The sequence below is a fragment of the Oncorhynchus nerka genome, linkage group LG28 (assembly GCF_034236695.1).
Source record: "Oncorhynchus nerka isolate Pitt River linkage group LG28, Oner_Uvic_2.0, whole genome shotgun sequence".
In the NCBI taxonomy this organism is placed as follows: domain Eukaryota; kingdom Metazoa; phylum Chordata; class Actinopteri; order Salmoniformes; family Salmonidae; genus Oncorhynchus; species Oncorhynchus nerka.
This window is the reverse complement of record NC_088423.1, coordinates 28168424-28178911: the sequence shown is the minus strand read 5'-3', so window position 1 is coordinate 28178911 and position 10488 is coordinate 28168424. Positions and strand designations below refer to the sequence as shown.

The following is a 10488-nucleotide window of genomic DNA, read 5'->3' as shown; positions in this document are numbered from 1 at the left end:
AGCTCCGCCCCTGTGCTTTCTTTTCGAAGAAGCTCAGCCCCGTGGAGCGAAACTATGATGTGGGGGACCGGGAGCTGTAAGCTGTTGTCAAGGCTCTGAAGGCGTGGGGACATTGGCTTGAGGGGGCTCAACACCCATTTTCTCATCTGGACTGACCACCGCAATCTGGAGTACATCCAGGCGGCGAGGAGACTGAACCCTCACCTGGCAAGGTGAGCCATGTTCTTTACCCGTTTTGTTTTCACCCTGTCCTACAGACCAGGTTCCCAGAACGCTAAGGCAGACGCACTGTCCCGGATGTATGACACAGAGGAGCGGTCCATGGATCACACTCCCATACTTCCGGCTTCTTTCCTGGTGGCACCGTTGGTGTGGGAGCTGGACGCAGACATCGAGTGGGCGTTACGTACAGAGCCCACTCCCCCCCAGTGTCCAGCTGGGTGTCTGTACGTTCCGTCTGCTGTCCGCGACCGTTTGATCGCGTCACCCTCTTCTGGTCATCCTGACATCGGTCGGATGGTGCATTGTCTTAGTGGGAAGTACTGGTGGTCCACCTTGGCCAAGGACGTGAGGGTGTCTGTTTCCTTCTGCTCGGTGTGTGCCCAGTGCAAGGCCCCTAGGCACCTGCCCAGAGGGAAGTTACAGCCCTTATCCGTTCCACAACGGCCATGGTCCCACCTATCGGTGGATTTCCTCACGGATCTTCCTCCCTCACAGGGTAACACAACGATCCTGGTCATTGTGGATCGGTTCTCTGCCGTCTCCTTCCTTTGCTCGGTCTCCCTACGGTCCTACAGACCGGGTCTGGCTCTCGACCCGAAACCTGCCCCTCCGCCTGCACTGCCGGAAGCTGGGCCCGCGGTTTGTGGGGCCATTCAAAGTCCTGAGGAGACTGAACGAGGTATGTTATAGGTTACAGCTTCCCCCAGATTACCGTATTAACCCCTCGTTCCATGTGTCTCTCCTCCTCCCTGAAAAAGATCTGATGTCAAAAGATCTGATGTGATTGCTCAAAAGACCAATTAGTGGCAAAATATCAGAATTGGGCTGCCTGTGTAAACGCTGCCTGGGAGACTCAAATCAAATGAAAATAGTCACGTGCCAAATACAACAGGTGAAATGCTTACTTACAAGCCCTTAACCAACAATGCATTTCAAGAAATAGCGGTAAGAAAATATTTACTATATAAACTAAAGTAAAAAATTAAATAGCAATACAGGGCGTACCGGTACCAAGTCAATGTGCGGGGTACAGGTTAGTTGAGGTAATTTGTACAAGTAGGTAGGGGTCAAGTGACTATGCATAGATAATCAGCGAGTAGCAGCAATGTAACAATGTAAAATAATCTGGGGACCCATGCCAAATCTTTTCAGTCTCCCGAGGGGGAAAAGGTTTTGTCGTGCCCTCTTCACGACTGTCTTGGTGTGTTTGGACCATGATAGTTTGTTGGTGATGTGGACACCAAGGAGTTTGGTCCTCCTTTTCCTGTAGATGAACACTTTCAGAATGAAGGGATGTTTTGATCTCATAGTGTGCTCCCTCTCCATCACCTCCTTGATTACCTGCCCTATATATGTCACTCCCTTTGGTTCCTTCCCCAGGCATCATTGTTTCTGTTCCAGTGTCATGTCTGTGCGTTGTTTGTGTTTCTTGTTTTGTATTTAGTTGCATTTATTTAATAAATCACTCACTCTCTGCACTTGCTTCCTGACTCTCAGCACACTCGTTACAATGTGGTTGCATGAATGAAGCATTCATCTGAATAGAAGTTTAACATGAAACTGGATCAGTTTCCTGTAATTTATCAATTTTAGTTGGTGTCACGGGCGTCTGAAGAAGAGGACCAAGGTGCAGCGTGGTGAGCATACATTTATTTTTATTTAACATAAATGTTGCCAACAAAACAAGAAAACGACCGTGAAGCTCAACAGGGCTAAGTGCCACAAACAAAGTTAACTACCCACAAAGACAGGTGGGAAAAATGGCTGCCTAAGTATGGTTCCCAATCAGAGACAATGATAGACAGCTGTCCCTGATTGAGAACCATACCCAGCCAAAACAAAGAAATACAAAACATAGAAAATAGAACATAGAATTCTCACCCCACATCACACACTGACCTAACCAAATATAGAAATAAAACGTCTCTCTAAGGTCAGGGCGTGACAATACCCCCCCCCCCCCCAAAGGTGCGGACTCCGGCCGCAAAACCTGAACCTATAGGGGAGGATCCGGGTGGGCATCTATCCGCGGTGGCGGCTCTGGTGCGGGACGTAGAACCCGCTCCACCTCTGTCTCACCCCGCTTTGGTGGCGCCTCTGGTGTGGGGACCTTCGGCGCCGACCCCGGACTGGGGACCCTCTCTGCGGGCCCCGGCCTGGGGACCCTCGCTGCGGGCCCCGGGCTGGAGACCCTCGCTGCGGGCCCCGGACTGGGCACCCTCGTTGCGGGCCTCGGACTGGGCACCCTCGTTGCGGGCCCCGGATTGGGGACCGTCGCTGGGGGCTCCGGATTGGGGACCGTCGCTGGAGGCTCCAGACTGGGGACCGTTGCTGGAGGCTCTGGACTGGAGACCGTCGCTGGAGGCTCTGGACTGGAGACCGTCGCTGGAGGCTCCGGACTGGAGACCGTCGCTGGAAGCTCCGGACTGGAGGATGTCGCTGGAGGCTCCGGACTGGAGGACGTCGCTGGAGGCTCCAGACTGGAGGACGTCGCTGGAGGCTTCGTGCCATGACTCATCACTGGAGGCTTCGTGCCATGGATCATCACTGGAGGCTTCGTGCCATGGATCATCACTGGAGGCTTCTTGCCATGGATCATCGCTGGAGGCTTCTTGCCATGGATCATCGCTGGAGGCTTCTTGCCATGGATCATCGCTGGAGACTTCTTGCCATGGATCATCACTGGAGTGGAGAGACACACAGGAAGTGTGGCTCTGGGAGCAGGCACAGGACTCACCAGGCTGGGGAGACACACAGGAGGCTTTGTCCTTGGCAGAGGCACCGGATACACTGGGCGTGGAGGCGCACTGGAGGTCTTGAGCTTAGAGCCTGTACAACCCGTCCTGGCTGGGTGGTTATCTTCACTCTGCAAATGCGGGGAGCTGGCACAGGACGCACTGGGCTGTGCAGACGTACCGGAGACACAGTGCGCAAAGCCGGCGCAGGATATCCTGGGCCTTAGAGACGTACTGGCGGGCCAGATGCGCTGAGCCGACACCCTCCGACCTGGTTGGATGCCCACTCTAGCCCGGCCAATTCGGGAGCTGGAAGGTAGCGCACCGGGCTGTGAACGCGCACTGGAGACACCGTGCACTCCACCGCATAACACGGTGCCTGACCAGCACGACGCTCGCCACGGTAAGCACGGGGAGTTGGCTCAGGTGTCCAACCTGACTCAGCCAAACTCCCCGTGTGCCCCCCAATTTTTTTCAGGGGAGTGGCCTCCCGGTCTTTAGTGCCAGCCGTGACCCTGTGTAATCCCGGGCCCTCTTTCTCACTGCCTCCGCCTTCCTCTCTGCTTCCACCGCTCCCACGGCAGGCGATCCTTTCCGGACAGAATCTTCTCCCACGTCCAGGATCCCTTGCCGTCCAGGATGTCATCCATGTCCAGTCCTCCTTTTTCCCACACTGCTTGGTCTTTTGGTGGTGGGTAGTTCTGTCACGGGCGTCTGAAGAAGAGGACCAAGGTGCAGAGTGGTGAGCGTACATTTACATTTATTTAAGATAAATGTCGCCAACAAAACAAGAAAACGACTGTGAAGCTCAACAGGGCTAAGTGCCACAAACAAAGTTAACTACCCACAAAGACAGGTGGGAAAAAGGGCTGCCTATGGTTCCCAATCAGAGACAACGATAGACAGCTGTCCCTGATTGAGAACCATACCCATCCAAAACAAAGAAATACAAAACATATAAAATAGAACGTAGAATGCCCACACCACATCACACCCTGACCTAACCAAATAGAGAAATAAAACGGCTCTCTAAGGTCAGGGCATGACAGTTGGGCATGGTATAATTGACAGATTCTCTCAGTATATTGAACTTTGGCTTCTTCCTTTACAAACCATAAAAGGAAGTTGTTTATAGGTGTTTATAAAAGTTAGCTAGCCAACTTACTGATCATTCTTTGTGAAATAACACCTTGTTTTAGTGTCTTCCTTGTTGAAACTTCCCTCTGCTTTAAATTCCTTTGTGCTCGCCTGTCTTTTTGTGAAATGCAGCACCTGTGTGCAGTGAAGAGCCACACCTCTCCAGCCTTTAAACATCCAACCAGGAGGACTGGTTTAGCCCAGTGACCAGGCTTCATTACTGACAATCTCTCTCTCTCTCTCTCTCTCTCTCTCTCTCTCTCTCTCTCTCTCTCTCTCTCTCTCTCTCTCTCTCTCTCTCTCACATACATTCCAGTCACACAGTTTCACTGAAACCAACCACTTGTCAACATCTATCTCTGTGGATTTCACTTTTACCTATGGATCCCATCTCCTACATATGTGAACATTCTTCACCTGCTGATCTCACCTAATTTAAATGTGGAAACTCAACTTTAACTTTTTACTTGTCTGTCACACTTTTACCTGTGGATTTAATCTTTAGACCTCACTTTAACCTTCTGACACCCCCTTTTAAATCTGTACTGCTCATTTACCTGTGGATCTCACCTGAGGACCTCACCTTTAGGGATCTCACTTCTACCTGAGGATCTGACTACTACTTGTCCCAGGAGAGATGTCTCGTCGTGCCAGTACCTTGGACCTGGACATTACCAGCAAGTACAGTTCTTTGGGAGGGCAGGCCCAACGGCGCTCCACTACCCTGAGTTCCCAGGCTCAGCCCAAAACCTCCAAGCCAGGCGATGTCCTTTGTGACTTCTGCACTACTCGGAAACAAAAGGTTTGGTTTTATTTTATTTTGGTGAAAAAACATTTATAAAATCTTTTTACATTTTTTAAATTTATTTTATTTTACTAGGCAAGTCAGTTAAGAACACATTCTTATTTTCAATGACGGCCTAGGAACAGTGGGTTAACTACCTGTTCAGGGGCAGAACGACAGATTTGTACCTTGTCAGCTCGGGGATTCAAACTTGCAACCTTTCGGTTACTAGTCCAACGCTCTAACCACTAGGCTACCCTGCCGTAATTTAGCAGATGCTCTTACACAGAGCGACTTACAGGAGCATTTAGGGTTAAGTGCCTTGCTCAAGGGCACAACGGCATATTTTTCAACTAGTCAGCTCGGGGATTCAAACCAGTGACCTTTTGGTTACTGGCCCAACACTCTTAAACGCTATACTGTAGATGACCTGCTACCCCATAACATTTTTCGACATTGTTTTGTTTCTTTTTTATATTGTAAAGTGTCTTTAGGTTCTGTAAAAGTGTCATATAAAACCTGTGTTGTGTTGTCTTCTTCTTAAGGCTGTGAAGTCCTGCCTACTGTGCCTGGCATCCTACTGTGAGACCCACCTCCAGTCCCACTATGAGTACCCAGCCTTGATGAAACACAAGCTGGTGAAGGCTACGGGCCAGATGAGGGAGAAGATCTGTGCCCAGCACGACAAGCTGCTGGAGGTGTTCTGCCGCACAGACCAGACCTCAGTCTGTGTCCTCTGCATGATGGATGAACACAAGCGCCACGACACTGTGCCGGCTGGCACCGAGAGGATTGAGAAACAAGTACGTGAGTTTTAGTAATACCATACTCTAGGCCCCATTAAAAAAGCCTCAGACAGCTGGCCTTTTTTTACACACCATATGCATTCATAAAGCCTTTATAACAGATACTACTTAAGACATTATGACATCCATCATAGGCCTGGTTCATATGTTGATGCTCCTATAACATTGTGTCAACGTTGTCCCCTACAGAAACAGCTGGGGTCCACTCTAATGAAGTCTCAGCAGAGGATTGATCAGAGAGTGAAGAAGTGGACAGACCTTCGCCAGGCTGTGGAGTCAGTCAAAGTGGGTTAAAACATTATGAAACTTTGCATGCAAGCAGTGGGTGGGAGAGCGTATTATTTTAAATCACATCAATAAACCCCCACAAAACTCGTAAGACTCTTCCTAACAAACTGGGGATGTCCCTCTCTCTTTAACCTCCCCTTTTTCCCCTCCCTCTTTCTTGCTTACATGTCCCCTCTTTCATTTACTCCCGCTCTATTATCTCTCCCTCTGTTTCCCCCATACAGCACTCTGCACAGGCGGTGTTGGATGAGAACGAACGTATCTTCACAGAGCTGCTGCGCTCCATAGAGAGAAGGTACATAGAGGTGAGGGAGCTGGTGCGAGCCCAGGAGAAGACCACAGTGATCCAGGCTGAGGGACTGTTGGACCGTCTGGAAGAAGAGATAACTCTGCTGAGGAAGAAACACACTGACCTGGAGAAACTCTCCCACACTGATGACCACATACACTTCCTACAGGTTGGTATAATGTACAGTTACAGTCTCACACTGCCAGATTTCATAGTCTTGTATTCACTTGGCTACTGGAACTGGCACAGGAACGTGATGAAGCTGGAGCATCAGACTTCCCTCCAGGCACTAAATGTACACTGGGCAGAAGTGGATTGAAACCACATTGTTTCACCTGTCCTTTCAACTTACTTCAAACTCAATTTCAGCTTAATTAATTAACGTAATTATGTTGTATCATCAATGTGGCTATTTAACTGAATTGCTCAAAGTCATCATCATGCTCCTCTTTTCCAACCTTTTCTCCATCGTTCCTCTAGAGCTGGCAGTCTCTGTCTGGTCCCTCTGGGTATGAGGATCTAAACAATGTCACTGTCGTTCCATACTACTCCTTCGATGGAGCCAAGAGAGCCATCGCTGCGTTGAAGGTGCAAGTGGAGGAAATCAACAAGACGGAAATCAGCAAAATCGCCTCAGCAGGTGAGTTACCTCAAAACACAGTGATTTCTTATATTTGGGTGACTTTGCTCTGGTTATTCTTTACGATGTATGTCATGCTATGTTTGAAAATGTGTGTTTTGATTCATTCCGTTTTCACAGTAGCATATTTATTTACTATTTAATTGTTTTTGTTTGTATCAAATATTTATTACTGCGGTCTGTCTGTCTGTCTCCACAGTCAAAGAGGTCCACATTATCCAACCACTAGAACATATGGCACGAGAAGAACTTGAAACCAAGACAAGAGAATATTCAGAACCTAAGACAAGAGAGGATTTCAAGAAATGTGAGTCATTTTAACACATTTTTTATTAAATAACAGTGTGTCTATTTCAATTTGTGCCCTGTCTCCTGTAACAGCAGACACTCATATTTATTTGAAGGAGGGAAGTAAATGTAACACGACTTTCCTGTGGTCACATTATCATGATGGATGAAACTGGCATTGAAACCAGTGTGCCACAGTTACAGAGATAGTCTGTCTACCTGCAGAACAGGTTAGGTGAAAACAATCCATAACTGTGTCGCTCCCAGCGGTGGAAAAACACGGAACATTTATGATTGAACAAACAGTTACGCAATATTGACACCTAATCATGTGTCACGGGACAGAGTTTCTTCTCTTTTAATAAGAGAGAAGTGCAACTGGAGCTTCCATTTTATAAGTTGTTACTCCACGGCAACTATAAGGAAACAACAGCATAATTAAACAGCATATCACACTGGTAGTTCCTCGGATGTAGGCCTTGTTTGGTCATTGTTTGGTCTATCTTGTTCAAACCCCCCGCTGTAAATGTTAAGTGTTGGATTGATAGCTTCAGGGTCCTGCGTTCAAGTCCTGGTTGGGGACACCCCCCTGAAATTGCCACAGTATTTATTGGTTTGGTCTATCTTTCTATTCTAAAGCTTTTATCCCTCTGTTCCAGACCTGGTCCAGCCGACCCTGGATGTCAACAGTGCCCACCCCAACCTGTACCTATCTGAGGGCAACACTGTAGCCAAGATGATGAGCGAACCCAAGAACTACCCAGACCATCCAGACAGGTTCGACCATTGGCAGCAGGTAAGAAACTTTTTTTGCTCAGGTGTGACATCACATGACTTAGACAAGGAAAGGATAGGGCTCTCTCATTGTTTCACGTAATATTTTTCAAGGCACTCATAGTGCTTTACATGTTATGGTGGGTGGGCAGAAAGTCAGATTCACATCCAATTAACTAAACTCATTCAATTCAACTCAACTCTCTTCCATCCCAGCTGCTGTGTAAGGAGGGTCTGTCAGGGAGTCGCTGCTACTGGGAGGTGGACTGGAGAGGAACGGAGATAGACATCGCCGTCACCTTTCAGAGCATCAACCGCAAGGGCAACAGCAACGAATGCAGCCTGGGTTGGAACGACAAGTCCTGGAGCCTGTACTGCTCTGAGGACAAATATTCCTTTGTGCACAAGAACCAGAGCACAGATATAGCCAAGCCCAGGTCCTCAAGGGTAGGAGTGTATGTGGACCAGATAAAGGGGACTCTGGCATTTTACAGTGTGTCTGATAGCATGAACCTCCTTCACAAAGTACAGACCACCTTCATAGAGCCTCTCTACCCTGCCTTCAGTGTGTGGGGCTTTGGTTCCAGTGTGAAACTAGTGTAATGATTGAGTGGGAAACACTAAATGGGGGTCTTGAACCAGCGACCCTATGGTTACAGAGAAATCTCACTAAATCTGTGCCATAAAGGTCCAGACCTCTTGAAGTTGTTGTATGCTTACATACAGGGAGGCTAACCTGTATGAGCATATTGTTTGAAATGTACCTGTAAATAGATTGATGCTCATTATAAAGTGTGTATAATTCTGTCACTACAATAGATGAAAATACATTTGAATACCTATGTAATTGCAGAGAGATACAATGTTTTATATTTTATGAAGAAAAAAAAAGAGAAAAGAGTAAGCAAATGTTTAGAAGCTTTAAGATGAGTGATGGGACGGAATCTGCTCTGACAGTTCGGTGAGACCATTACTGTTGGATGTTATTGGACCTTCCTGTCCTGTACTACTTACCTTTCTTTCCCTTTTATAATAATCAGATATTGTATAATCATAATGAATGTAAGAAAAGTGGACCCTACCCTATGGTATTCCCACTGGGCACACAATGTACTTTCAACAAGGAGAATTGGGTAATATTTGATTGTGATGTTGATAAATTCATTAACAACCAAAAATCACTCAAAAAGACAGTCAAAAGTTAATTGAATTTCCAATGTGTTATCACTATGCTTTCAACCATCTAAAAGCACAACCAAATTCCAATAAAAAAACAATTCGATTTTTGGTTTAGTTTGTCACCCAAATGTCTATCACTGCGCTTGCAACCGTTTAAAAGCACAGAAAACTTCAAATGGGAATATGTCAGATATTTTCTTTATTTATACAACATATGAATGTGTTATCGATGTTCTTCATCTAAAATAAGAACCAAATGACCTGGGCCCGGTTTCCAAATAGCAATGGAATTTAGGCTCATGAACGTTTGAATGATGCTTTGTTGCAAAAAAAGGCCCAAGCTGTAACATTTCCCAAAAGACCATGCAGAGAGAACGTTCCCTGACTTTAAGTACATCATTGAGGCATAGGCCTACAGTCGATACTGATAGGATGGAAAGAAAGTCAAATTGTACCGTAACATTATAATTATTCCACAATACTGACAAAGGCTCCGCTCCTTGAAAGATATTATCACCTACGGCTGCAAATATTGTGGTGGCTTATTCTAATGCTTAGTCTACCCTATAATGACTCAAATGTAAATGTAAATCAAGACTTGGCATATCATTAAGCACATGTTGTTAAACATCACTAGATATATACTGAGTCCAAAATGACAGACTGTAGGCAGCCTACACTTAGAAAAATAGGAAATGACATTGATTTCAATATCGTTGAATTACAAAAAAGAGACAATGTTTGTATGAGGCTTTTTTAAACTCAGTTATATATATATATGAGGGTTGAGTAATGAGGGCTGAGTAATGAGGGCTGAGGGCTGAGTAATTAGAATGTTCTACTTGAGGTGTGTTTGCCTAATATTTATTTGATGAATGTTTATGTATTATTATGTATTATTATGCTGTCACGGTCTTCCTCCTCTTCATCGACCAAAATGTGGCGTGGTATGTGTTCATAGGAATTTTAATAAAGAAAACACTGAACACTGCAACACTATACAAAAACAATAAACCAATGACGACCGTGAAGCTACAAATGAGACCTGTGCTGACACAAGCCACTAACATAGACATCCCAAATCATAGAAAATCAATCATAGACTGCCCACCCAACTCACGCCCTGACCATACTAAATAAATACAAAACAAAGGAAATAAAGGTCAGAACGTGACAGAACCCCCCCCCCCCCCCAAAGGTGCGGACTCCGGCCGCAAAACCTTAACCTATAGGGGAGGGTCTGGGTGGGCGTCTGTCCGCGGCTCTGGTGCGGGACGCGGACCCCACTTCACCATTGTCTTAGTCCGCCTTATTGTCCGCCTCCGTGGCTTTCTAACCATGGCCAC

At 46.6% G+C, this 10488-nt stretch overlaps 1 protein-coding gene across 1 annotated transcript; it reads left to right on the top strand.

Moving 5' to 3' along the window:
* The first annotated feature begins 4419 nt into the window (after nucleotides 1–4419).
* On the top strand, nucleotides 4420–10097 carry ftr14l (finTRIM family, member 14-like). Its single transcript, XM_029639701.2, has 8 exons — nucleotides 4420–4896; nucleotides 5424–5681; nucleotides 5874–5969; nucleotides 6197–6430; nucleotides 6742–6901; nucleotides 7101–7208; nucleotides 7849–7985; nucleotides 8180–10097. The coding sequence occupies exons 1-8, from the start codon at nucleotides 4732–4734 to the stop codon at nucleotides 8564–8566; spliced, it is 1545 nt and encodes a 514-aa protein (XP_029495561.1). The 5' UTR covers nucleotides 4420–4731; the 3' UTR covers nucleotides 8567–10097.
* The last annotated feature ends 391 nt before the right edge of the window (nucleotides 10098–10488 follow it).

Coding starts and splice junctions, on each gene's coding strand:
- ftr14l (XM_029639701.2), top strand. CDS start 4,732: ATGTCTCGTCGTGCCAGTACCTTGGACCTGGACATTACCAGCAAGTAC. Junction 5,682..5,873: donor CCGAGAGGATTGAGAAACAA/GTACGTGAGTTT, acceptor TGTCCCCTACAG/AAACAGCTGGGGTCCACTCT. Junction 6,902..7,100: donor CAGCAAAATCGCCTCAGCAG/GTGAGTTACCTC, acceptor CTGTCTCCACAG/TCAAAGAGGTCCACATTATC.